General features: G+C 38.8%; 1 protein-coding gene across 2 annotated transcripts; it reads left to right on the top strand.

Moving 5' to 3' along the window:
• Positions 1–618: 618 nt before the first annotated feature.
• On the top strand, positions 619–25,210 carry YEATS4 (YEATS domain containing 4). Of its 2 annotated transcripts, XR_009494421.1 has the most exons (8): positions 659–937; positions 4,373–4,492; positions 6,859–6,925; positions 7,028–7,122; positions 11,515–11,607; positions 11,697–11,784; positions 20,510–20,831; positions 24,558–24,614. XR_009494421.1 is itself a non-coding variant. In NM_001076365.2 (7 exon segments), coding segments are annotated over 7 exon segments (684 nt in total). In that variant the 5' UTR covers positions 619–886; the 3' UTR covers positions 24,728–25,210.
• The last annotated feature ends 2,344 nt before the right edge of the window (positions 25,211–27,554 follow it).

Here is a 27,554-nt window from a genome sequence, read left to right as displayed (position 1 = left end):
CATCACCAACTCCTGGAGTTTACTCAAACTGATATCCATTGAGTCGGTGATGCCATCCAACCATCTCATCCTCTGTCGTCCCCTGAGACGCTTGCTGCTGCTGCTAAGTCGCTTCAGTCGCGTCCGACTCTGTGCGACCCCATAGACGGCAGCCCACCAGGCTCCCCGGTCCCTGGATTCTCCAGGCAAGAACACTGGAGTGGGTTGCCATTTCCTTCTCCAATGCATGAAAGTGAAAAGTGAAAGTGAAGTCGCTGAGTTGTGTCCGACTCTTAGCGACCCCATGGACTGCAGCCCACCAGGCTCCTCCGTCCATGGGATTTTCCAAGCAAGAGTACCATTGGAGTGGGGTGCCATTGCCTTCTCCCCTGAGACGGCTAGTTGAACGCAAAGAAAAGTGGTGAGTAGACGAGATTTCATGAACATAATTTCAGAACTGTAATGCTTTGGCGATGGCAATATATCACCTCCAACAGCCAGTTTTTCTGTCATTGCGAAGCCAAGTGGTCTGGGCCGGCGACATGTTGACTGGAAATTCCCGGCTTCCTCTGACACTGGCAACAGGGATTGGTCCAGCGACACCCCACCGCAACGGCCCTGCGCGTGCGCAGTGTAAGAGAGCTTGTCGCGCCTGCGCACAACGTCGCCGCTGCCGCCCACTCCAGATCCGACTTCACCGAGAGCGGAGCTGAATGGGTTTCCGGGACGCCGTCAGCGGCGAGGAGTTGGCGCTTCCTAGGCGACCGGAGTCCCGCTGACTCGTCCTCCTTCCACTAGAAACCCTCCTCCTGGGCCCGCGCGGGAGGAGTGGGGTCTCTGAGGGAGCGGCGAGCCCGCCGGCCCCGGTCTCTTTCCCTGGCGGCGGCGGCTTCTACCGTAAGACAATATGTTCAAGAGAATGGCCGAATTTGGGCCTGACTCCGGCGGGAGAGTGAAGGTCAGTGCGCGGCCGGTGCCTCCCCTCACGGACTATCTTTCTAGTCCCGGGTCTTTCTAGCGCGGCCTGGGGAGGGTCAGCTTGTTCCCTCTCGCTCCTTCTTGCCTCAGGCTGAAACCGGGGTTTTTAGGAGGACGGCGACTCAGAGCCCCAAAGGGAAAATCGTGGTTTCATTGGGCCCCAACTTCAGGTGTAACCCCCTTCCTTCCATCCCAGCCAAAATAAACTGACATAATCCTTGGTGCCTGGGGGAGAGATGGACGTCGTCGCCAAGGAAGAAGCCACTTGGAGGGCTGGCAGATCCTGGCTTGGTGTTCATCCGCTGCCAACCCAGGTCACCTGTAAATCGGGGTCGGGGGGGCACCCACCTATTGTGGGATAACAACAGCCGATTCCGTGCTAAGGAAGCACGTGGGTGAATGCTTTATCGGATTCTCTCAGCCCCTATTGCAGCCTTAAAAAGCAATGTTACTCCCAGTATTTACAAGTGTGATAACGATAGAGCTGGCGGATAGAAAAGTTCCGAAGACTTCCCCAAGTTAGTAGTGTTCATAAAGCTTCAAGGCTACGGCCAGGATACTAATTAATCAAGCAGAGAAGATGCCTGGCACATAGGCAACATTAAGTACGTTAGTTTCTTAGTTGGTAATTAAAGTTATAATCGAGCTTAACATGATGTTTGACACCGTGACAAATTTCCCTCCCACTTACCTGGCACATTAACTTTTTATGTCATGACTGGCTGGTTCCTGATATAACATTGGTTTTTACCCCCTTCAGATTTTTATTTACCACAGAAAGAAAAATTTTTTCAAAAAGAAACCACCCAATTTTTGCACCAATCTAGTTGCTCTAGGTTTTAAGAATCCTTCTCCACATCATATTGTTCATATAAATTTATGCTGTATATGCAGTTGTCATACACAGTGCTTTAATGTTTCTTATAATGTGAGAGCTCTTTGAAAGTTTCAAAAGCTACTGAAATTAAATGGAAGGGGAAAGAGATGGCCAGGTAAAATTTATAGTAGCAGGAGTTTCATAAACATATTTTCTCTCTGCTTTGGGGCCAGATTTTGGAATGATAAGAAAGTACTACAGAAAGGAGGATTATAAAAAGATTGAAAAATAATAATAAAAAATAAGGGAAAAAAGAGAAAACAGAAAAGAGGATTATAAAATTAGCTTTCAGAGAACTTACAGAGCTTTCTCAATTTGTAATCATGTTAGGTTCTAAAAGTCTGTTTTAAGTCCAAAATGAAGTAAGGAGATTAGACTTGTAGTCCTCAAATGCTTTTCCACCAAAAATGGATGTGAGTTAGTCATTTAAAACTTAAAATTAGGGACTTGTTTCTTCTCCTTGCTGATTATCACCTGATCTTGTAAGCACCTTTTTCCAATTTAGATAAGTAGAAAGTCCACTGGCAAATGAAAGCCCTTTAAATATTTTAAGAACTCTACAAGTTCCTGTCAGCACTGGCGCTGTGGAATCTGTTACCTACTCACCTTGTCAGTGCTCCTTTGTGTTTATTCGTTCAGTCCTTAAAGGTGAGGCCCTATCTTTGTGTGCCCCAAAAGTGCACTTGCTGTGAGTTTTTTTTAATTCCCATACAAACTGCTTGCCTTCTGAATTAATTTTAGGCTAATAGGTATTGAATTTATTTGAGGATTACCTAGTCACAATGAAGTTTTTCTCTTTATGACCAACCTACTGTATAGCAGGTGCCACTTTTGCAGCCTGCATAGGAGGGGAGTTTGGGGGAGAATGGATATATGTGTATGTATGGCTGAGTCCCTTTGCTGTTCACCTGAAACTATCACAACATTGTTAATCGGCTATACAATACAGAATAACAAGTTTGAAAAAAAAAAACGAAAGAAAAAGGTTTTCTATTTGTTCAGCGCTCTTCCTCTTCTTATTACTTCTTGATTACATTGGCCCAACACTTTTTACATATGATATATCTTGGTCTTGACCTTCAGGTACATTCCTACTATTCAACAGTTAGTCTCAAATTCATGTGCAACATTCAGCATTTTCTCCTGAAATTTTTTTCTCTCTCCTTTTCATCAGAATCTGCCTTTATAGTTCTAAGATGTGCGCAGAAACATGTACATGTATCACAGAACTGTGCACAAATGTAGCAAACATGCCATCAGTCAAGTGTTTATCAAGCTTGAGTCCTCCAAGTGCCTCTGCCATTATCTGAATTCAAATGTAATATTTAACTTGTTTGTTTAAATCTAATTTTTAAAGTCCCTTCCTAAGCATTATTCTTGAAATTGTGATTTGAATTGCTAGTTGTAGTTTTGGTTTTTCTAATATAGATTAAGCACAAGTAATAAAAAGAAAATGCTTCCCTTATTCTACCAAAAAATTCTCTTCCAAACTGCCTTTAATTTTTGTACTGTGCTTTGGAAAACCCTGCTGTAAGCTGATTAATAAGGACATTACCATCAGGTGATGACAATCAAAGTTAGTGACTATTAATTGCTGGTTGTTCTTTAAAGTTTGTAAATAAAGAAACTTTTCTGTTTCTTTATTAAAAAAAAAAAGCAAAAATAGAAAGTCTCAAAGTAATATGAATTAAATAGATGTTTTCAAAGTGGGAACATTGTAATTACTGTGATGTTTAGTTCAGTTCAATTCAGTCACTCAGTCCTGTCTGACTCTTTGAGACCCCATGAATTACAGCACACCAGGCCTCCCTGTCCATCACCAACTCCCGGAGTTCACTCAGACTCAAGTCCATTGAGTCCGTGATGCCATCCAGCCATCCATCCTCTGTTGTCCCCTTCTCCTCCTGCCCCCAATCCCTCCCAGCATCAAAGTCTTTTCCAATGAGTCAACTCTTCGCATGAGGTGGCCAAAGTACTGGAGTTTCAGCTTTAGCATCATTCCTTCCAAAGAAATCCCAGGGCTGATCTCCTTCAGAATGGACTGGTTGGATCTCTTTGCAGTCCAAGGGACTCTGAAGAGTCTTCTCCAACACCACAGTTCAAAAGCATCAATTCTTCGGTTCTCAGCTTTCTTCACAGTCCAACTCTCACATCCATACATGACCACAGGAAAAACCATAGCCTTGACTAGACGAACCTTTGTTGGCAAAGTAATGTGCTATCTAGGTTGGTCATAACTTTCCTTCCAAGGAGTAAGTGTCTTTTAATTTCATGCCTGCAGTCACCATCTGCAGTGATTTTGGAGCCCAGAAAAATAAAGTCTGACACTGTTTCCACTATTTCCCCATCTATTTCCCATGAAGTGATGGGACCAGATGAGGCTAATTGTCTGGAATTGATTTTTAAGGGAAATCCATGGTATATGCAAACCTAGGTTGTTAGGCTGCCTGCCATTTCTTTAATCAGGCTTTCAAAGCTTTCCTTCTGTTTATTTGGGTAATGATACGTTAATTTATGTTGAAATTGTTTTTCTTTTAGGGTGTTACTATCGTTAAACCAATAGTTTATGGTAATGTTGCTCGATATTTTGGAAAGAAAAGAGAAGAAGATGGGCACACCCATCAGTGGACAGTATATGTAAAACCATATAGAAATGAGGTAAATATTTATTTTTCCTAAAACCTTTTTGAAGCTATGGTTTGTTTTGCTTGAAGATAAATTGTAGTATCATTTTATAGTAACTGATAATAAAATTGTCCCATTGTAGGATAACCAGGGTCCTACTGTGTAGTGCATGGAACTCTGCTGAATGTTATTGGGAGGGGAGTTTGAGGAGAATGGGTACATGTATATGTATGGCTGAGTCCTTTCACTGTTCACCTGAAACTGTCATAGTATTGCTAGTCAGCTTTACTGCAGTAGAGAATAAAAAGTTTTTTTTAAAAAAAAGGTAAAAAAAATTGCCCATTGTAGAATGTTACCCCAAAAGTTGAAAGAATAAAGTAAGAGCTGTCATCTTTGTATACTTGTTAGTAGAACTCAGTTTTCCAAAACTGTTTTCTAATTAAAATTAAGTTATGAGCTTCCCTGCTGGCTCAGTGGTTAAGAATTCACCTGCTAATGCAGAGGAGGTGGGTTCAGTCCCTGGGTCAGGAAGATTCCGTGGGAAGGAATTGGCAACCCACTCCAGTATTCTTGCCTAGGAAAGCCCATGGATAGAGGAGCCTGGCAGGCTGTGGTCTGTAGGGTCGCAAAAGAGCTGGACACAACTTAGCGATTAAATAACAACAATGGTAGCAAGAACTGTCCTGTAAACATAGTATACATAGTATGTCTTCTAATCACCACCTCTTAAGGTAGCCTAGTGTATAATCACATGTTTCAGGAATGACAAATTTAAGTTGTAATTTGATAATCAGAGAAGGTGAAAGACAAAACTGCTACATAATCTGGCTGCTGGTAGTTTGGTTTTGTGGCTGAATCTCTAATGCCTGGAATGTAGTCACTACATAGTAGGTATTCAGTAGGTACTGAATGAATAAATATTCCTCTGTTTAAAACCCTTCATTCTGTATGTCAGCTGTTACTGATCCAATATAGTGGAAGCAATAACGCAAGTGAGAATTTATATTATCATTGTAATTATTTGTTACCATCTGGAAACATCTGAAAAAGCATTTAGAGGCATCATGAAGAGATGTTAACTTCTGAAAAGTTGAAAATGGTGCCAAAAACCACAGGATAGATTCATAGCTTGATAATGATAAAGATATCCTGCTTCAAATATTTTTACCACATGTAATCGAGAAGAATTTTGGACTTATACTTTATCAAGGAGAGGGCACATTTTGTGAAGTAATCTAGTAACTATTCAAAATAACTTTATAGAGTCAGTTTTAAGGGTAGTCTTCCCATGTAACCCCACACTGTGTTCAGTCATGTTTAATAAATTAAGAGATGACCAATTTAGAAGTAAACAAAACACAATATGCCACACATTAAACTGCCATGTAGGACCGTTTATAGTGACTCAGCTCAGTGCGTGCATGCTAACTTGATTCTGTCGTGTCCGACTCTTTGCAGCCCTATGGACTGTAGCTGTCCAGGCTCCTCTGTCTGTGGGATTCTTCAGGCAAGAATACCAGAGTGGGTCGCCATGTCCTTCTCCAGGGGATCTTCCGCATAAGGATCGAACCCACATCTCTTATCTCCTGCACTGGCAGGCAGGTTCTTTACCACTAGCACCACCAGGGACGCCCACATAGAACTCAGTGCAGCCACAATTTAAAGGTGACTAGTTGAATGTAGGCTGCTGGAGCTGAAATTGAGCAAAATACAGCACAGCAAGTAGTGATGCCACCCAAAGTTATCTTAATTTCAAGGGCAAAGAAGATTCTAGTTGACCTTTGATTTCTATGTATCTTTTCTTGGTATATTTCACCAAAAGACTGAATTAAAATGGTGAAACCAATTAAGCTTGATAATGTTTCTTCTTCAGCATTTATACTATCATGTATTAAACAAAATTAAAAGACAAAAAACTTTGAAAGTCCACACAAAAACTTGTGTGTAAATATTCAGTGACATTATTCATAATTGCCCAAATGTCTCCAAACTGATAAGTGAATAAATAAAATATGGTGTATTCATACAGTGAAATATTATTAAGCAATAAAATGAAGTAATGATACATTCTACTACCACATGGAAAAATGTATTTGTTTTTATGGAAAAATCAGAATCGATTTTGGATGTTGTCAGCAGAGATATATCAAACAATACTCAGAGGTACATAAACATAAGATTTGCAACACAAGTGAATAGAGACATATATATTTATATATATGATGAATTATGAAAGAATCTGGCACAAGCTTCCTTTGTTTAAAATAAAAAACAAACCTCCAGGTTGTAATTCATATTTCTTAGGCATTTCTTGTCTATAAAATTAGTACATATGTTCAATATATTTCCCTCCTAATTTTTATATGTAGATGGCAGAACTAATTAATTCTCTGTTTTAGGATATGTCAGCATATGTGAAGAAAATCCAATTTAAATTACATGAAAGCTATGGCAATCCTTTAAGAGGTACAGTAGTTCTGTGATTCATAACATACAAAATATAAAAGAACTAGGGAACTGTATCAGCAATTTAAAATTCCTAATTGTTTTCTTTTTTCTTTCTTTTAGTTGTTACTAAGCCTCCATATGAGATTACTGAAACAGGATGGGGTGAATTTGAAATAATCATCAAAATATTTTTCATTGATCCTAATGAAAGACCTGTGAGTAATGTTACTCTTTGTAGATATAAAATGGATTTTTTTTAGTAATTGTGAAAATGTAATAGTACATTAGACAACATATACAAGCTGTATGTTGACGTTTTTTTATTCAGGTATAGTTTATATAAGTTTATGTCTTGCTATATCTTGCCATGCATTAATGTTTTTCTTTTTTAAAGTGCCTTTCAAAAATCTTTTATTTTCTAAGTATAAAAAGAAGGAATACAATACAAACAGTTATTTGAAAGAAATCATGGAAATTATATGATTACTACAGCAAAAAAATGTCTAAAATTCATTAGTATTTTTTGGTTATTAGTAATAAACAAATTGAGTCCATACAGTCTCTGAAATGGGAGTGTCCAGTTTTTTTAGTTAAAAACCCTAGAATGCCTTTTTACTTTTCATACTGTCATCAGTACTAGCAGCTTTATCTTATTCAAGATTCCTTATTATAACTACTGACTTTTTCATCATTTGCTCTCTTCTTCCGATTGTTGCTAGCTAATGTAAAAAGTCCCAAAAGTTTTCACTTTTAGCCCTCAGCAACTTGGTGAGGTTGGTGAGATCCTTTTTTTTAGAGATGAGGATACTAAGGCTCAGAGATAAAGTCTTGTGCTCAAAAATACAGTTAATTGTGGTAGAGCTAGTTTTTGAACCTGTATATTTGCATTCAGATGTCATACTCTTTCCTTTACTCTTTTGACTAAAACCACTAAGCCTGTTGTATTGTTAAACACAAAGAGTTACAACTCAGGCTATTTCATTGCACATTTGTATGGTCAGTGTTTAACTCCACTTTCAGGGTTTTAACATTCATCATCATCAATTTTCTTCTTGACAGATTGAGTTCATTCCTTCAGCACCAAACATTTACACTTTAATTATCTGATTACATTTGTAAAACTGTGCTTGTAAAGGAGTTGAATAGCACCTGGGCCAGTGATAGAATTAGTTCCTAACTAACTATGCCAGAAATGCCTGAGGTATTTTTTTAGAAGTTCAGACACCTAGTCCCCATTCTCTGGATGGTGATCCATAGGTTTGGAGAGAGGCCAGCACCCCCAGGTAATTTTGATGCACAGTAAGATTTAGGACCAGTTGACGTAGACCACTCCAGAGAAGTTTCCTTTAGCCCCTCCAGCATAGTAAGAAAAGAAGACTAGCTTCCATCATGAAGTGAAACATCCTGTTCAGATTTGGAGAAGTTTTGGTTTTCAGAAAGTTCTACTTTAAATTAAGCTTCCTTGAACTTTTTCCTGATAACTATTCATAGATTAGTTTGTTTTTATTTTTCTCCTGAAGAGCCATCTAAATGGTTACTTAAATATCTTCCATGTGGTAATGTTTTGGCATCTCCTACCAGTCTTGTCTTTCTGAGATACTCTCACAGATGCTCTATTTGGCAAAAAATTATTAAATATATTTGCAAGATACTTCTCAGAGGGCAGGATACAAAGATCAGACACTACCTATCCTTGATCAAAATAGTCTATTTGGGAATATAGAGCACAGAATATGGCAGATACTGAGATAGGGGAGAGGGAGAAATTGTTAATGTTATTAGAGCTGAGGTTCTTGTTAACTTTGTAAGGTTGCTTTGAATTCATTTTATTTTGAAAATGTGCTGCTTTACCTGTCTGCCGCCTCATCTGTCTCCCCCATCTCACCTCCCTGCCCCTCCTTGGAAAATACATCTCTGAAAGAAATCATTATATCATGTAACCTCATTATGAGACAGTCCTCAAAGTCTACTCTTGGGAAGGGAAGGTAATACATTCTTTTGCACTTCTGCAGTGATTGATGTATTGATAGGTTTTCATGTAGATCTACATGAACCTGAATATTATCCACTCCAAACTATTCTCGTGTTCTTTCAGTGTAATGGAACTATTATAGTTTTTCAGTTGACTCTTATAGAAAATAAGTCATATGAAGATTTATTTAAATTATAAAAGAAAGACATGGGTAACTTGTGATTTGCTTCCATTATCTGGTAAGCTATTACAGGTCAAGCCACTATGTAAAAGGAATGATTGTTTGTAAAAGTAAAATACTAATATTGGAGTTTTATTCCTAGAAATATTGCCAGCAGGTATAGGCATTTTCATTGCTCTAAGAATCTTCAAGCATCAGTGTAAATTAGAGACATATGTCTTGAAATTTTTCATTGTCTGTATCTGCATGCTGCTAAGTTGCTTCAGTCGTGCCCGACTCTGTGTGACCCCATAGACAGCAGCCCACCAGGTTCCCCCGTCCCTGGGATTCTCCAGGCAAGAACACTGGAGTGGGTTGCCATTTCCTTCTCCAATGCATGAAAGTGAAAAGTGAAGTCGCTCAGTCATATCTGACTCTTCACAACACCATGGACTGCAGCCTACCAGGCTCCTCCGTCCATGGGATTTTCCAGGCAAGAGTACTGGAGTGGGGTGCCATCGCCTTCTCCGTGGTATCTGCATGAATGCCTTGCAAAATCTGAATAAGTTTGGCAAAGGACAGTTTTATGATGTAGTTTTCAATACTGCTCAAATTATAAAACACATAATATATAGTTTTTAAAAAGATTAAAAAATAAAATGTGCAAGCTTCCTGTATTAGGTTTCTATGGCTGCCATAACAGTATCACAAACTGAATGGGTGAAAACAACCGTTTATTCTCTTGGTTCTGGAGACTAGAAGTCCAGTTTGAAAGTGTTGGCCATGCTCTCTCCAAAGCCTCTAGGGGAGGATCTTTTCTTGCCTCCTCTAATTTGTGGTAGCCCCAGGCGTTCCTTGGCTGTGGCAGCATAACTCCAGTCTCTGCCTCCACTGTCACATGGCTGTCTCTCCCTCCCCATCTCTGCGTCTCTTCCCTTTTTATGAGGATATCAGTCATATTGGGCTAGGGGGCGCCCCCCGCCCCCCACTGTGACTTCATCTTAACTTGATTACATCTACGAAGACTCTGTTTGCAAATATGGTCACATTCACAGGTACTGAGGATAAGTATAGATTCTTCACTATCTTTGGGGGGATATAATTTAACCCCATAACATAGAAGTTACCCCATTTCTGACCCCTTCTTCAGGAAAATGACAGTTACTGTTTTCAGTTCCTCTAGGAATTAACTCCCTTGTATCTGATGTATTTAAATCCCTAAGTTTGGATTTTTCAATTTTAGATAGTGCCTCCCAGCTCCTGAGGATGACACATGATCCTTTATCTTCATATTTCTTTCTTTTTTTCATTTTGCTGGAGGAATTTCTTCAGAAAGGATGCTTAAGAAATAAATTTTCAGAGTAAATGCTCTCTAAAAATATCTTTATTTTTACTTCATACTTGATTGATTGGGTGAAGAATTCTAGGATCCACAGGAGGATATGCTATCTTGTCTGTAAGTAAAAGGAGAAGAAGGAAGATTAACCAACCCAGCCACCCAAAGCATTCTTGATTTCTACACCTGCCATCTTTGAGCTTCCAGTCTCTCTCGGGCTCCACTGGGGCCACCGTCTCTCACCTCTGATGTAGTTTTCTTCCCTAAGTTTTTTGGTTATGGATTTCCCTATTATGGTTTATTTATTGTTGTAGTCTCATCTGCTTTCTGTCATCCTAGAAATTGTCAAATTATCTTTAAATATGATGCCTGCTTTTTATGATGATTTTAGCTGACTTTTTGGGAAAATTCTTCAAGTCCTCTCAGTTGCTTCTCCAACTTCAGCATGAACCCTTGATGTTTTACCTGCTAGAATTTGTTTTGTTCAAATAATCATACCTTGTGCTGCAAAGCTTTTCCATTGATGTCTTATTATATGTTTCCAAGTATTTTGAAGAGAGGTTGCTCTTGCCAAAGTGAATTATCAGTGGCTAACTTTTCGTTTATTATGCTACTTATGTTATAATCTTATAATTAATATTACACCAGAGAAATTAACTTGTCCTCTAAAACTTGAGTATTTTAGTATTGATCGTTCCTTTTGAAATCAAATCTTTTTTCCTCACAGTGAATTTGTAAACCTTATCTGTCACAGTTAAGCAAATTTCATATGTATAAGTAAAAGACTTTTTGTCTTAGTGATTTCCCAGTTTAATTTGCATAGCTGTATCTTGTATTGTTTTTATATATAGTCACTCTCTGGAATGGTTTGTAGCCAGTCTTTACTTACCCTCTTTGTAGCATACATATTGAATAGATAATGGATAGATGTTAATACCTAATAGGAAAATAAAAGTACAGTCAGAGTTTGGATGATCTGCCGCTGTAAGTTGTAGTTGTGAGAGGATCCTGAATTTGATAGGTTTACTGCTTTACTTTAGTAGTTATTTCTGTAACTGTAAATCAGTTAGAGAAAGGATAATCTCACATGATGATGATAAAAACCATCCATGGATGTCGTATCTGTTTTTGTTTCACAGGTAACACTGTATCATTTATTAAAGCTGTTTCAGTCAGACACCAATGCAATGCTGGGGAAAAAAACAGTGGTTTCAGAGTTTTATGATGAAATGGTAAGATTTTATAATGAGAGTTTTTAAAGCATTTTCAATTTGTAGATGTTGAAGTTACAGGGCTTTTTTTTTCCATTCTGTCCCATTAGATATTTCAAGACCCAACAGCAATGATGCAACAATTATTGACAACATCTCGTCAGCTTACCTTAGGAGCCTATAAGCATGAAACAGAATGTAAGTGCCATGAGTTTATAATTAATCCTGAGTGATAATACTTTGGAAGGAATGATGCTAAAGCTGAAACTCCAGTACTTTGGCCACCTCATGCGAAGAGTTGACTCATTGGAAAAGACTCTGATGCTGGGAGGGATTGGGGGCAGGAGGAGAAGGGGATGACAGAGGATGAGATGGCTAGATGGCATCACCAACTCGATGGACGTGAGTTTGGGTGAACTCTGGGAGTTGGTGATGGACAGGGAGGCCTGGCGTGCTGCGATTCATGGGGTCACAAAGAGTTGGACACACTGAGCGATTGAACTGAACTGAAAAATGTATTCAGTGATGGTGAAAGGATTGTATGATAAGTGACTATTAAATTTTTTTATTATGTATAGGTAAAATTTTTAGGAGGAAACAAAATATGTATTACTAAAGAACAAATAAGAAGGATGTTTTAAATAGTTCTCAGAATAGGCCAACTTTCAAAAAGGTAAAAGACAGCTGCTCACACACTCTGAAATATTGTTTGTCTTTTATTCACTAATTCCATTTAAGTGTAGCTTGTCATTAATCTCGCTTAACCTATCACTCAATCATTTTCTGTATGTACTAGTCTTTGCTAACGATTGGTGTGAAGAACCTTGCAGAACATTATACTTTAGTGTACTGTGGTTAGCGTCTCTTTCTCTCTACACAGCATTTCATGCAGCTGTATCAATCATTTGCATTTGTCATTCAAGATGAAACCTGTTTACCAACCCCATGTTGACATTTATTCAGGTGTTCCTTTGATCTTTCATTTATTTGTTTCCAGTATATATTGAGCATCTGTACTATGCCAAGCATTGTTCTAGGTTCAGAAGATAAAGCAGTGTCTAAACCAGACAAAAGCCCTATCCTCATGGAGCTTACATTCTAGTGGAAGGAAGAGAAATATTCAATAAATAGAACAATAAAACATTAGGTAGTGATTGGATGGCATGGAGAAACCTAGAGCAGGTGAGGGAGTGCTTCTGGTGCAAGGAGATTGTTAGAGTTTTAAGTATCAGGTCAGAGAATGCTTTCTGAAATTGTGGCATTCGAGCAAATAACAAAAGGAGTGGGGAAATGAGCCATGCAGCTGCATGAGGGAGGGATGTTATGTGTAGAGAGGCAGCAAGGGCAGGAGCCCTGAGGTAAGAGCAGGCTTGGCGTATCCAAGGAACAACAGAAAAGCCAGTGTGACTGGAGTAGAGGGAACACGGAGTGGGAGACGAGGCCAAAGAAGTAAGTTAATAGAGGACCAGGTCAAACAGGGTCTTAGGGGTAACTTATAAGGACTTTAGATTTTTAAACGGAAGGAGATGTGAAGTTTTTTTGTGGGTTTTGAGCAGCAGAGTGACATTATAAGAGTAACATTTACAAAAGGTCAATCACCCTGGTTGCTATGTTGAGTGTAGACTATAAAGCAGAAAGAGTAGAAGCAGAGTAGTTAGGAGGTTGTTGCAATTGTCCAGATGTGATAGAGTTGTGAGTAGTACCAATGGGACAGCAATGGAGGTTCTGTTTTAAAGATAGATACAATAGGATTGCTGATGGTTTAGTAAGATGTGAGAGAAGGAGGTGTGTTAGTACAAAGCATGACTCTTAAGGTTTGGAGCCCAAAGAAGGAAACAAACAAACAAAAAATTATTGTTGCTTTTCATAGAGATAGGAAGTCTGGGAGGGGCAGCTTTGAGGGGAACGATTAGGAGTAAGTTTGGACATGATGGGTGTGAAATGCCTGTAAGACATTTAAGTGGAGATGTTGAGAAGGGAATTGTACTCAAAGTCTGGTATTCAAGGAAGGGTCTGGGCATATAGGTGGATTTATAAATTGTGAGGCCATATGGTATCATCAATAGGGTAAGTGAAGATAAACAGAGGTTCAAGGACTGAGCCCTAGGCTTTCCCAAAATTTAGAGATTAAGGAGATGAACGGCTAAGGAAATTAGTTAAAAAAAAAAAGATAAACATGAGTGTGGAGGGAGTAAAGCTAGGTGCACATAATACCCTAGAGCCAAGTGAAGAAGGTTCATCAGGAAGTAGTTGTTAGCTGTGTACCTCTTATACACCAAGTAAGATAAGAGCCAAGAAATAGGCGATGGCAACGTGAAATTCCTTTTCACGGACCTCAGCGGGGCAGTTGAAGGAGAATAGTAAGGACAGAACATCAGTTGAAGTGGATCCAGAGAGAATGAGATGAGACACTGGAGACAGGTGCTATGGATAAGCCTGTCTTAGAGTTTGACCTGTAAAGGGAAAGTAGCTCTTGAAGCAGTAGGAACAGCAGGATTTGGGGTCCAGAGGCCAGTGTTTTCCGGGGGAAGTAGACCAGTAAGTGTAGGTGTAGGCTGAAAGAAGTGATCCAGTGCTGGGGAAAGAGATGGCTGTTTAACCATTAATGGTTATAGGAGTGTTTTGTTTGTGTTTTCATGAAACCCATGACTGGGAGTTAAGTGATCTGAATACTGATTAAAATTGCCACTTGGTAGTCGTTATGGCAACCCACTCCAGTGTTCTTGCCTGGAGAATCCCAGAGACGGGGAAGCCTGGGCTGCCGTCTATGGGGTCGCAGAGTCGGACACGACTGAAGCGACTTAGCAGCAGCAGCAGCAGCAGCAGCAGTCATTTAAAATTTCAAATCACACTCATTAAAAGGATTTATGCTTCATTTTCTACATCTGAAAATATGGCCTACTTTTTTGTGAACATAAAACAGAAATGTATATGATCACTTCGAAAAGGTAAAAAGCACAGTAATATGCTGTTTTAATTTGTTAATGGTCATTTTCTCTTCATTATAAATCTTTCTCCCATTTCATATTCATAGAGGAAAATTCTCTTTTAAAATTCAAGTGCCTGCATTTCCGTGTTTTCAACAAGACTAATATCATTAATTCATATGTGTGTAACGGTAAAAACAAATGTGTTTTATAAAAAGACTTTTCCACAAACTACTTTTGCTATATTAAAGCTTATATGTGGAGCTTTATAACCTTGGAAAGTTTCTTTTTTTAATTTATTTAGTTTATTTTTTCAAGGTGGGTGGGTGGCTGACATTATCACCGCTCACCCTGAACGCTTGCTTCGCCAACTGGCGTGCCCTGAGACCCCCCAGGCATGATCCACTCCAACCCCCATCTCCCTGCACGCCTGGCTTTTGTGCAGAGCCCCTGACTCGCGCACATGTTAGACTCCTTGGTCCATGTTTCAAATTTATTTTTGGCTGCACTGGGTCTTTGTTGCTGCAGGAAGTCCTTCTCTAATTCCAGCAAGTGGAGGTTACTTTTCATTGCAGTGCATGGACTTCCCATTGCAGTGGCTTCTCTTGTTGGGGAGCAGAGGCTGTAGAGCACAGCCTCAGTAGCTGTGGAGCATGTGCTTAGTTGCCCCACTGCATGTGGACTCTTCCCATACTAGGGGTCTACATGTGTCCCCTGCATCGGCAGCTGAATTAACCACTGGGCCACCAGGGAAGCCCCAACCTTGGGCAGTTTTTATTAGTAAACTGCACTTTTTGTATTATCTTGAGGTTATTTTCTTTTTTTTTAAATACAAATTTATTTATTTTAATTGGAGGCTAATTACAATATTGTATTGGTTTTGCCATACATCAACATGAATCCACCACAGGTGTACACGTGTTCCCCATCCTGAAACCCCTCCCACCTCCCTCCCCGTACCATCCCTCTGGGTCATCCCAGTGCACCAGCCCCAAGCATCCTGTATCCTGCATCGAACCTGGACTGGGGATTCGTTTCATATATGATATTATACATGTTTCAGTGCCATTTTCCCAAATCATCCCACCCTCTCCCTCTTCCACAGAGTCCAAAAGACTGTTCTATACATCTGTGTCTCTTTTGCTGTCTCGCATACAGGGTTATTGTTACCATCTTTCTAAATTCCATATATATGTGTTAGTATAGTGTATTGGTGTTTTTCTTTCTGCCTTCACTCTGTATTATAGGCTCCAGTTTCATCCACCTCATCAGAACTGATTCAAATGTATTCTTTTTAATGGCTGAATAATACTCCATTGTGTATATGTACCACAGCTTTCTTATCCATTCATCTGCTGATGGACATCTAGGTTGCTTCCATGTCCTGGCTATTACAAACAGTGCTGTGATGAACATTGGGGTACATGTGTCTCTTTCACTTCTGGTTTCCTTGGTGTGTATGCCCAGTAGTGGGATTGCTGGGTCATAAGGCAGTTCTATTTCCAGTTTTTTAAGGAATCTCCACACTCTTCTCCATAGTGGCTGTACTAGTTTGCATTCCCACCAACAGTGTAGGAGGGTTCCCTTTTCTTCACACCCTCTCCAGCATTTATTGCTTGTAGACTTTTGGATAGCAGCCATTCTGACTGGCGTGAAATGGTACCTCATTGTGGTTTTGATTTGCATTTCTCTCATAATGAGTGATGTTGAGCATCTTTTCATGTGTTTGTTAGCCATCTGTATGTCTTCTTTGGAGAAATGTCTATTTAGTTCTTTGGCCCATTTTTTGATTGGGTCATTTATTTTTCTGGAATTGAGCTGCAGGAGTTGCTTGTATATTTTTGAGATTAGTTGTTTGTCAGTTGCTTCATTTGCTATTATTTTCTCCCATTCTGAAGGCTGTCTTTTCACCTATCTTGAGGTTATTTTCTTAACAGCATCAAGTCTATAAGGAATAAAAAGATAATTCTGTAAATGGTATTGGCACAGTTGATAACTTTTGAGAAGAAAACTTAATTTAGATCATTGCTTCATGGCACTTAATCAATTCCATTTTAATTAATGGTAGTTAATTGTTTTTTGAGTTTTTTTTCCATACCATATGCATATGGCCAAGCAAGGATCACACCCGTGCCCCTTGTATTGGAAGTGCAGAGTCTTAACAATTGGACCACCAAGGAAGTCCCTAAATTTTTTTTTATATCAATTAACCTGTTTAAAAAATTAGAGAAATGACTGTCTATCCTGGCTATGGAAGACTTTGTAAATTTGAAGTGTTAGAAGAAATTACATTGAAAGACAAAAAGATTTTTTTGCAAAAGATATGTAACTTATGCATTTCAAAAGGGCAAAAAAACAAAAAATAGATTTTTGGAAAATATGACAAAGGATTAAAAGCTGTAAAACTCTAAAATAAAAATAGAATATAGTTTTAAACTTCAGATTATAAATGGACAACGGAGTGGACAGACAGAAGAAAGATGGTTAGTAAATAAAAAGTAAAATATTTGACCCTGCTAGTAATTTTTAAAATGCAAACCAGTAATAATGGATGGCTATATTTGTATCAAATATGCAAAAGAAATCTATCATAGTTGTACCTAGTAAGGATGTGGTGAACACTGTTCTCATGAATTGTTTATGTGAATAGGCCTTTTAGGAAAGCAATTTGGTAATATTAATCAAAGGTGTAAAAAAAGATAGATGCACTTTTACCAGTTTGAGAACATTATACTCAATATTTGGTAATAATATCAGATTTGTTGAGTACTTACCATTTATACTTTTCTAATCTGTACATGTATAAGCTCATTTATATCTATAATAACTTTTTTAGGTAATCCGTTTAGAAAAGGAAACTGAGGCACACATTGGTAAGAAACTTGCCCAATTAATATGAGTTAGTGGTACAGCCCAGTCTCCTAGGCAGTCCTCAGAACTTAGGGTCTAAAAGCATTGTAGATAAGAGTAATAGGATAGAGGTTGCTCATTATAAAGCACATTAAAAGTTTATAAAGATATTTGCGAAGAGTTGACTCATTGGAAAAGACTCTGATGCTGGGAGGGATTGGGGACAGGAGGAGAAGGGGACGACAGAGGATGAGATGGCTGGATGGCATCACTGACTCGATGGATGTGAGTCTGGGTGAACTCTGGGAGTTGGTGATGGACAGGGAGGCCTGGTGTGCTACGACTCATGGGGTCGCAAAGACTTGGACACGACTAAGCAACTGAACTGAACTGAAACCTGCAGAAATTGACTTAAGCACTAATGGTCTAGCTTTTAATAGAAGTTGCTTCTACAAGGAATGACTAAACTGATATTGGATACTTAATAGAGCTTACATGTACTAGATAAGTGCTTTACATTTCTAAAGTGAAGTGAAAGTTGCTCAGTCATGTCTGACTCTGCAACCTCATGGACTATATAGTCCATGCAATTCTCCAGGCCAGAATAATGGAGTGGGTAGCCTTTCCCTTCTCCAGGGGATCTTCCCAACCTAGGGATTGAATCCAGGTCTCCTCCATTGCAAGCAGATTCTTTACCAGCTGAGCCACAAAGGAAGACCTTAGGAATTCCCTTGATAGCCCTCAGAGAGAGGTACTACTGTTAACCCCATTTTGCATAGAGAGTTTTGATCTTGCCCCAAATCACTCAGCAGAGCCAGGATTTAAACCCACACAGAGTCTGTGCTGTTAACCAATAAGTTGTTTCTCTTTGTAAAAAGCCTGTGCTTCTAACTGGTGCATTACATTTGCTTTGCAAAACTAATAATTCTTCTTTGGATTAGTTTACTGTAAATTGAGGCTTCATTTGGAATTTAAAATAGAAATTTTATATATATTTATATATGCTATAGCCCATGGAATTTCAAAGAGTTGGACACGACTGAACACACACACACACGTACATACATATGCACACGTGTACATACATACATACACACACGGACACACATATATGCACATGTATATCTTAAATGTATGTGTAAACATTTAATATATAGGAAGCAGAAAACTAGAACAGGCTAAAACAAGTTTTTAAATGTTTTCTTCTAGGATCTCCTCATTAATTAACCCATTTCTCCAATATATGGTACCCTTGGCAGTTTTACGATTTGTCACAAATACAGTATGGTGACTAAATCAAAGAACAAAGATCTATATCTATAATGAATGCTGTCCTCTAACAGATGAGTTAAATTAAGTCTTCCTGACTAGATTTAAAACTACCTGTTACTGTCATAAAGTCCTTGTTGTTTCCCAAATCTTTCTGTACTGTTTCCAAAGCCTGCTGTATCCCACTTCATCTAATTCTTATTTTATTCTTTAAAACTCAGTTCAGATTTTACTTCTGCCAAGAAGCATTCCTTGATATATATATACACACACACACACACACACACACACGTACTCTTTCCCCTTGTTATGAATCCTGTCTGCTTTATAGCTCCCTAATTACCTCATGACACTGTAATGCATTTTCTTTCTTGTCTATTTCCTACGTCTGTGTCCCAGCCTCTGTCAATGTGCCTTTTACTCTGCTGTTGTTTAGTCGCTCGGTCGTGTCCAACTCTTTGTGGTTCCATGGACTTTAGCCCGCCAGGCTTCTCTGGAAATCCACGTATGTGCTCAGTCACTTCAGTTGTGTCTGATTCTTTGCAGTCCCATGGACTAGCCCACCAGGTTTTTCTGTCCACGCGGGTTCTCTAGACAGGAATACTAGAGTGAGGTGCCATGCCCTCCCCAGAGGATCTTCCCAACACAGGGATAGAACCCAGATCTCCCTCATTGCAGGCAGATTCTTTGCCGTCTGAGCCACCAGGGAAGCTCAGAAGTCCATGGGATTTCACAGGCAAGAATATTGGAGTGGATTGCCATTTCCTTCTCGAAGGGATCTTCCCAGTCCAGGGATTGAACCTACCTGTCTTACATCTGCTGCATTGCAGACAGAGCCTTTACCATTGAGCCACCAGGAAAGCTTGCTTTCACTCTGTGTATGTCTTTTAATTGATATGAAGAGAGAAGGGGAGCAAGGGGGTAAAAATTTCTGCATTGTCAACCAAGTCTAAAGACAAGCCATGAAAAGAAATATTGTACTTCTATTACAGATGACTTGTTTCTTTTGTATATAAAGAGCTCCTGCACATCATTTTAAAAGGCCAATAACCAGTAATTAAAAAGCTTCAGAGCAAAAGAAACCAACCACAAAATTAAAAGGAAACCTACTGAATGGGAGAAAATATTTGCAAATCATGTATCTGATAAAGAGTTAATTTCCAAAATATATACAGAACTCATACAGCTCAATGACCAAACAAAGCATACAGTTCAATTAAAACTGGACAGAAGAGCTAAATAGATATTTTTTCAAAGAAGACATGCAGATGGCTAACAGATATCAAAAATACGTTCAATATCACTTATCATCCGGGAAATGCAAATCAAAACCACAAAGTATTATTTGATGCCTGTTAGAATGGCTGATCGGAGAAGACACTGGCACCCCACTCCAGTACTCTTGCCTGGAAAATCCATGGACGGAGGAGCCTGGTAGGCTGCAGTCCATGGGGTCGAGAAGAGTCAGACACCACTGAGCGACTTCACTTTCACTTTTCACTTTCATGCATTGGAGAAGGAAATGGCAACCCACTCCAGTGTTCTTGCCTGGAGAATCCCAGGGACGGGGGAGCCTGGTGGGCTGCCGTCTGTGAGGTCGCACAGAGTTGAACATGACTGAAACGACTTAGCAGCAGCAGCAGAATGGCTGATATCAAGAAGACTAGAAATAACAAGTGTTGGCAAGGATGTGGAGAAAAGAAAACCATTACTCAATGTTGACTGGTGTAGCCACTATGGAAAACAGTGTGGAGTTTTGTCAAAAAAATAAAAGTAGAACTACCATATGATCCATCAATTCCACTCCTGGATATGGCTCTGAAGGAAAACAAAAACACTAACTTGAAAAGATAATATACACCCCATTTTCATTACAGCTGCTGCTGCTGCTGCTAAGTCACTGCAGTTGTGTCTGACTCTCTGTGACCCCAGAGACGGCACCCCACCAGGCTCCACCATCCTTGGGATTCTCCAGGCAAGAATACTGGAGTGGGTTGCCATTTCCTTCTCCAATGAATGAAAGTGAAAAGTGAAAGTGAAGTCGCTCAGTCATGTCTGACTCCTAGCAACCCCATGGACTGCAGCCCACCAGGCTTCTAGGTCCCTGGGATTCTCCAGGCAAGAGTACTGGAGTGGGTTGACATTGCCTTCTCTGGTTCATTTCAGCATTATTTACAATAACCAAGATAGGAAAACAACGTAAGTGTCCATCAATAGACGACTGGATAAAGAAGTGTTTTTTATACACACACATACATACATACATATGTACACATGCACACACAAACATAATGGAATAATATTCAGCCATTAAAAAGAAATCTTTCCATTTGTATCAACATGGATGGACCACAAGGGCATTATGCTAAGTGAAATGAATCAGAAAAAAACAAATACAGTATAATCTTATTTATGTGTAGACGCTTAAAAACAAAAGCTCAAAAATAACAGAGAACAGATTAGTGGTTGCCAGAGGTTGGGGTTGTGGCAGGCGTGGCCAAAAAGGTGCAAACTTCTAGTTATAAATAAGAGGTGATATGATTTACAGGATAGTGACTATAGTTAATAATATTATATTGCATGTTTGAGAGTTGCTGAGAGTAGATTTTAAAATTTGTCCTTACAAGAAAAAAATTCATAACTATATATGGTTCAGTTCAGTTCAGTCGCTCAGTCTTGTCCGACTCCCTGAGACCCCATGAACTGCAGCACACCAGGCCTCCCTGTCCATCACCAACTCCCAGAGTCCACCCAAACCCATGTCAACTGAGTCGGTGATGCCATCCAGCCATCTCTTCCTCTGTCTTCCCCTTCTCCTTCTGCCCTCGATCTTTCCCAGCATCAGGGTCTTTTCAAATGAGTCATTTCTTTGCATCAGGTGGCCAAAATGTTGGAGTTTCAGCTTTAGCATCAGGCCTTCCAACGAACACCCAGGGCTGATCTCCTTCAGAATGGACTGGTTGGATCTCCTTGCAGTCCAAGGGACTCTCAAGAGTCTTCTCCAACACCACAGTTCAAAAGCATCAATTCTTCAACGCTCAGCTTTCTTTATAGTCCAACTCTCACATCCAAACATGACCACTGGAAAAACCATAGCCTTGACTAGACGGACCTTTGTTGACAAAGTAATGTCTCTGCTTTTCAATATGCTATCTATGTTGATCATAGCTTTTCTTCCAAGGAGTGAGCGTCTTTTAATTTCATGGCTGTGGTCACCATCTGCAGTGATTTTGGAGCCCAAAAAAATAAAGTCTGACACTGTTTCCACTGTTTCCCCATCTATTTCCCATGAAGTGATGGGACCAGATGCCATGATCTTCATTTTCTGAATGTTGAGCTTTAAGCCAACTTTTTCACTCTCCTCTTTCACTTTCATCAAGAGGCTCATCTTCACTTTTGGCCATAAGGGTGATGTCATCTGCATATCTGAGGTTATTGATATTTCTCCCAGCAGTCTTGATTCCAGCTTGTGCTTCATCCAGCCCAGCGCTTCTCATGATGTATTCTGCATATAAGTTAAATAAGCAGGGTGACAATATACAGCCTTGATGTACTCCTTTTCCTATTTGGAACCAGTCTGTTGTTCCATGTCCAGTTCTAACTGTTGCTTCCTGACCTGCGTATAGGTTTCTCAAGCTGCAGGTCAGGTGGTCTGGTATTCCCATGTCTTTCAGAATTTTCCACAGTGTATTGTGATCCACACAGTCAAAGGAGAAAAAAGCAGAATAGATGTTTTTAAAACTGGAACTCTTGCTTTTTTTCGATGATCCAGCGGATGTTGTCAATTTGATCTCTGGTTCCTCTGCCTTTTCTAAAACCAGCTTGAACATCAGGAAGTTCACGGTTCACATATTGCTGAAGCCTGGCTTGGAGAATTTTGAGCATTACTTTGATAGTGTGTGAGATGAGTGCAATTGTGTGGTAGTTTGAGCATTCTTTGGGATTGCCTTTCTTTGGGATTGGAATGAAAGCTGACCTTTTCCAGTCCTGTGGCCACTGCTGAGTTTTCCAAATTTGCTGGCATATTGAATGCAGCACTTTCACAGCATCATCTTTCAGGATTTGAAATAGCTCCACTGGAATTCCATCATCTCCACTAGCTTTGTTCATAGTGATGCTTTCTAAGGCCCACTTGACTTCACATTCCAGGATGTCTGGCTCTTTGTGAGTCATCACACCATCATGATTATCTGGGTCGTCAAGATCTTTTTTGTATATACGATAACAGATGTTAACTTCAGACCTACTGTGTTGATCATTATGCAGTATATACAAGTATTGACTCATATGTTGTACACCTGAAACTCATATGTTGTATGTCAATTATACCTCAATTTTTTAAAAGGCAGGGGCCAGTCAAGGGAAAGGATAAATAGGCAATTCATAGAAAGAAAGGGAGAAATATCCCCTAACCATATTAAAAGATTATCAATCTCAGAAGTAATAGAAGTGCAAATTAAAACTATTCTGAAATATAATTTTTAACCTTCCAGATTATTTAAGACCAAAAAGTTGATGCAGTAGGGAAACAGACATACTATGCTAATGAGATTATAAATTAATAATAGAACCTCTGAGAGTCACTTGGCATTCTTCCAAAATTACAAGCACAGTTATTCTTCAACCTACCAATTACTATTTACAGGAATTTATCACACGATTTTCCACCTTTTAATTTTGTATCGGGTGTATGTACCACCTATTTTCAAAAATAATTTTAAAAATAAAAGCAATGGAAAATTACAAAGAAAAATGTGGATTGTTTTGGCAATGTAAAAGTTTAGCTCTGTTACAAAATGTATCACAAAAAGAAAGTCACCAGCAGTGGGCAAAATAAGAACACATGTGTTTTAACATGCTGGATGCTTTTTACATGTATTACTTAATCCTAAATCCTCTGTGAAATACAAAGTTTTAACTATATTATATAGAAAGAAGAAATTAAGTGAGAGATCAGCATTCAGCTAGTAAGGGACAAAAGGTGTATTTGAACTCAAGTCTTTCTGATTTTAAAGGGTTTTACTTTTTTTTCCTTCAATCCATACTGCTTCCAACTAGTGATCATTTTACATTAACAAAAGTACAACTGTGCCTTAACAGTCATCAGCAGCAATTACCTGAAATGTCTACAAGGTGGAAATGTTGGGTGATAGTAGACATTTTTTTCTCTATAAACATGGTACTACACTATCCAAGTGGAATATTTAAATAAATATAGTCTATTTTGCAGTAATGATATTTTTCTTTAGTTATTTGTTACATAGCCAGCTAGAATGTTTTAAATATTTAATGTTCCTCTGTTATAATAGTACTTAATATGTTTTTATGTGCCAAATGATATTCATTTTAAATCTTTTAAGCAAATAATATCTCAGGTGTTTGCAGTTATAATCTGTATTTTAGAAATGAGGAAATGAGCATGGAGATTAAAACAATAGCTTATTCAGAGTGGTACAATTAGTAGAGCTAGAATTCAAGCCTAGATAGTTACTACTCTGTTTTGAAAAAAGAAACAGGTTTACCAGTGTGATTTTGTTTATGTAACTTTTACCTACACATAAACTTAAGAATCCTCTTTTTAGTGAAATTTTATTAGTTGGAAGTCTCTTGGACTATATACTCCCTAATTTCCAGATTAATATGTAAATAGAGAAAAACAAGGGCATTATGTCTTAAAATCTTAAGTGTGAATTAAAATACTAGTGGCCCGAATTTTATTCTTTGTGATAGAAAACATCTTAGATCCTCTCTTGAGAGTTCAAACTTTCTCACCCACCCTTCTGTGTTTAAAGTTACATATCTTAAGTTGTTTGCATTTCATCATGGAAACATTGACCTTAACGGAATGTCACGTTTATTACTCTGTGACATATCTCGGACATATGAGAAAAATGGAATAAATTAGTAACAGTCTGTTTTCTTTAGTTGCAGAACTTGAAGTGAAAACCAGAGAAAAATTAGAAGCTGCAAAAAAAAAAACAAGCTTTGAAATTGCAGAGCTTAAAGAGAGATTAAAAGCAAGTCGTGAAACCATAAATTGTTTAAAAAATGAAATCAGGAAATTGGAAGAAGATGATCAGACAAAAGAAATATAAACAGTTCTGAAGACAACTTGATAGTAAGCTAAGCTGAAAATAAGGTGGGCTTTAAAGGAGAGATGGACTACAGATGCCATGTGTTTCTAAGAGGAAGTTTGTATATAGTTGTCGACCATAGATTTTTCAGCAATGGGGTCAAAGTATTTGTACTTTACCAGCAATCTTTAATGTGAAATATATGTGTATAATAAGAATGAATGGTGTATAGGTATTTTACCAACCCATTTTGGAGTAGTTCTGTGATGTTAAGCACAATTTTAAAACATTTTTATTGCATTGTATGTATAGCTTATCCTTTTGACAGGCATTGAAATTTCATTATAAAGTATAACTTATACAAATTTTGTACTTCCCCTAGTAGTTAGAATTAGTCATAAAATTAACATGTATATTAAATTTTTACCTCCCCCATCCCAGCTCTTTTGTATCTGATGTGCCCAGTGTCCAGTAAGCACTGAATAAATGTAGTCTGCATATGCTGTTTCCGCCTCTTGGGTTTCTTTGTCTTGAAGCCCGTGGAACTCTCTCATTACGATTAATGTATCTCCATAGTATTGTGACCATGTATCTCTGATTTGCAGTCATTGTAACATACCAAAGCTCTCAGATGGCCAAGATCATATCTGAAGTATTGTTCTGCCTAACTACCGCAGTGTCATTAGTTTTCACATAGAATAATATTCAATCCCTTGTGCATGTTCCAAAGACACACAGGATGCATCTATGCAGCAATTTCGTACACTACCCCTGCTTTCTCTACCTTCTCTCTCAGGCTGTCTTGTTCAAATCCACATGGTGAGTCCTCTACTTTTTTTTTTTTCCCCTGACTGTGCTGGGTGTTAGTTTTAGCATAAGGGATCTAGTTTCCTGACCGCGGATCAAACCCAAGGCCCCTACCCTGGAAGCACAGAGTCTTAGCCACTGGACCACCAGGGACATCCCAGCCCTGTACTTCTGAGTCATCTAATTTGAACACTAGTGGTACTTAATTTTTAAGGCCTTTTTGGCTAACCCATCTTGGCAACCTAGGAACAACAGTAAGTAGGAAAGTATTTTGGAAAACATGATACTAATATGTTACAAGTTCCTAAAAATGGAAGCTATGCCTGTGCCTAATGCAGATTCTTTACCTTCTGGAGAGTGATAACTAGGCACTAGTACTTTAAGATACTTTTAATCTATCTGCCTTGGTGGACTGGTTACTTTTTTACCTTATTGCTTTATTTTTTTAGGTTGTGGTATTTATAAACATTATGGAGGTATGCAAAACTCTCTGTGGTCTGAAATTTCTGCCAGGGGATCTGGTTGGGGGTGTTGAAGATGGCACTTCTAGTTATGCCAGGCATCATTCAACTTTACCCTACTGCTAGCCCAGTGCCCACAGTGTGGGGTAGGCTTGGGGATAGATCAGAAAAAACAACGGGAAAGTCCCATTCTACTTGAACCCTGACATGGGAGATCATCCCTCCATTATTCCATTAGATTAGCCCCTAAGAATGTATTCATAAAGCTAAAGTTCATAGAGGTAATTCGGACTTTATGCATGGATGAATACAAGAGTTTAAAATACATAATCATGAGTCGATCTAGCCCTTTGTCAGGTCTTATTTCTGTTTTGGCTTAAAGTAAGATCTTCCATAAGTATGCAAAGAATCCTTATAATCAAAATAACAAGAACAACCCAGTTTTTGAATGAACAAAGGATTAAATTGACATTTATCCAAAGAAATACAAATGGCTAGTAAGTATATGCGGAGAAGGCAATGGCACCCCACTCCAGTACTCGTGCCTGGAAAATCCCATGGACAGAGGAGCCTGGTAGGCTGCAGTCCATGGGGTCACTAAGAGTCGGACATGACTGAGCGACTTCACTTTCACTTTTCACTTTCATGCATTGGAGAAGGAAATGGCAACCCACTCCAGTGTTCTTGCCTGGAGAATCCCAGGGACGGGGGAGCCTGGTGGGCTGCCGTCTATGGGGTCACACAGAGTCGGACACGACTGAAGCGACTTAGCAGTAAGTACATGAAGGGATGCCCAGCATCTTTGGTCATTACGTAAATGCAAAGCCAAACCGCAACAAGAGACCATTTTACACCCACCAGGATGCCTGTAATTTTAAACAAAACCAAAAGCAAGTTGGTGAGGATATGAAGAAATTATGAAACTCATACATTGCTGACAGTAATGTAAAATGGTGCAGCCACTTTGAAAAATAGTTTGGCTATATCTCAAGGAGTTAAGACTGGTTACTCTAATGACCCAGCAATTACACTCCTAGATGTGTACCAAAGAGAAATGAAAACATTAAATGAAAACTTGAATGTACATGTGTGTTCATGGCAGAATTCTTTATGATAGTCAAATAGGAAGCAACACATACATTCATTAACTGATGAATGAATGAGTAAAAATAGTATATCTAAACCATGGAATAGTATTCATTCAGAAGAAGGAAATAAGTACTGACTGTGCTACAGAATGAACGAATCTTGAAAACATATGCCAAGTGAAAGAAGCCAGACAGAAGCCACATACTTTATGATTCCACTGATATGAAATGTCCAGAGTAGGCAAATCTGTTAAACAAAAAACAGTTGATTTGATGTTGCCAGGTGATGTGAAGGGGATTTCCAATTTGGGGTGATGAAGTTTTCTGGAATTAGTGATGATGATTGCACAATCTTGTGCATATATTAAATCCTTAATTGTACATTTTTACAATGATTTCAGTGAGTACTATGTGAATTTTATTTCAAAATATTTTTTAAACATTTAAGTAGCAAATTCTGTTTAGAATGATAAAAACTTTAAAAATATTCTA

Source organism: Bos taurus, chromosome 5 (assembly GCF_002263795.3).
Source record: "Bos taurus isolate L1 Dominette 01449 registration number 42190680 breed Hereford chromosome 5, ARS-UCD2.0, whole genome shotgun sequence".
Taxonomy (NCBI): Eukaryota; Metazoa; Chordata; class Mammalia; order Artiodactyla; family Bovidae; genus Bos; species Bos taurus.
This window is presented reverse-complemented; position numbering and strand designations above follow the sequence as displayed.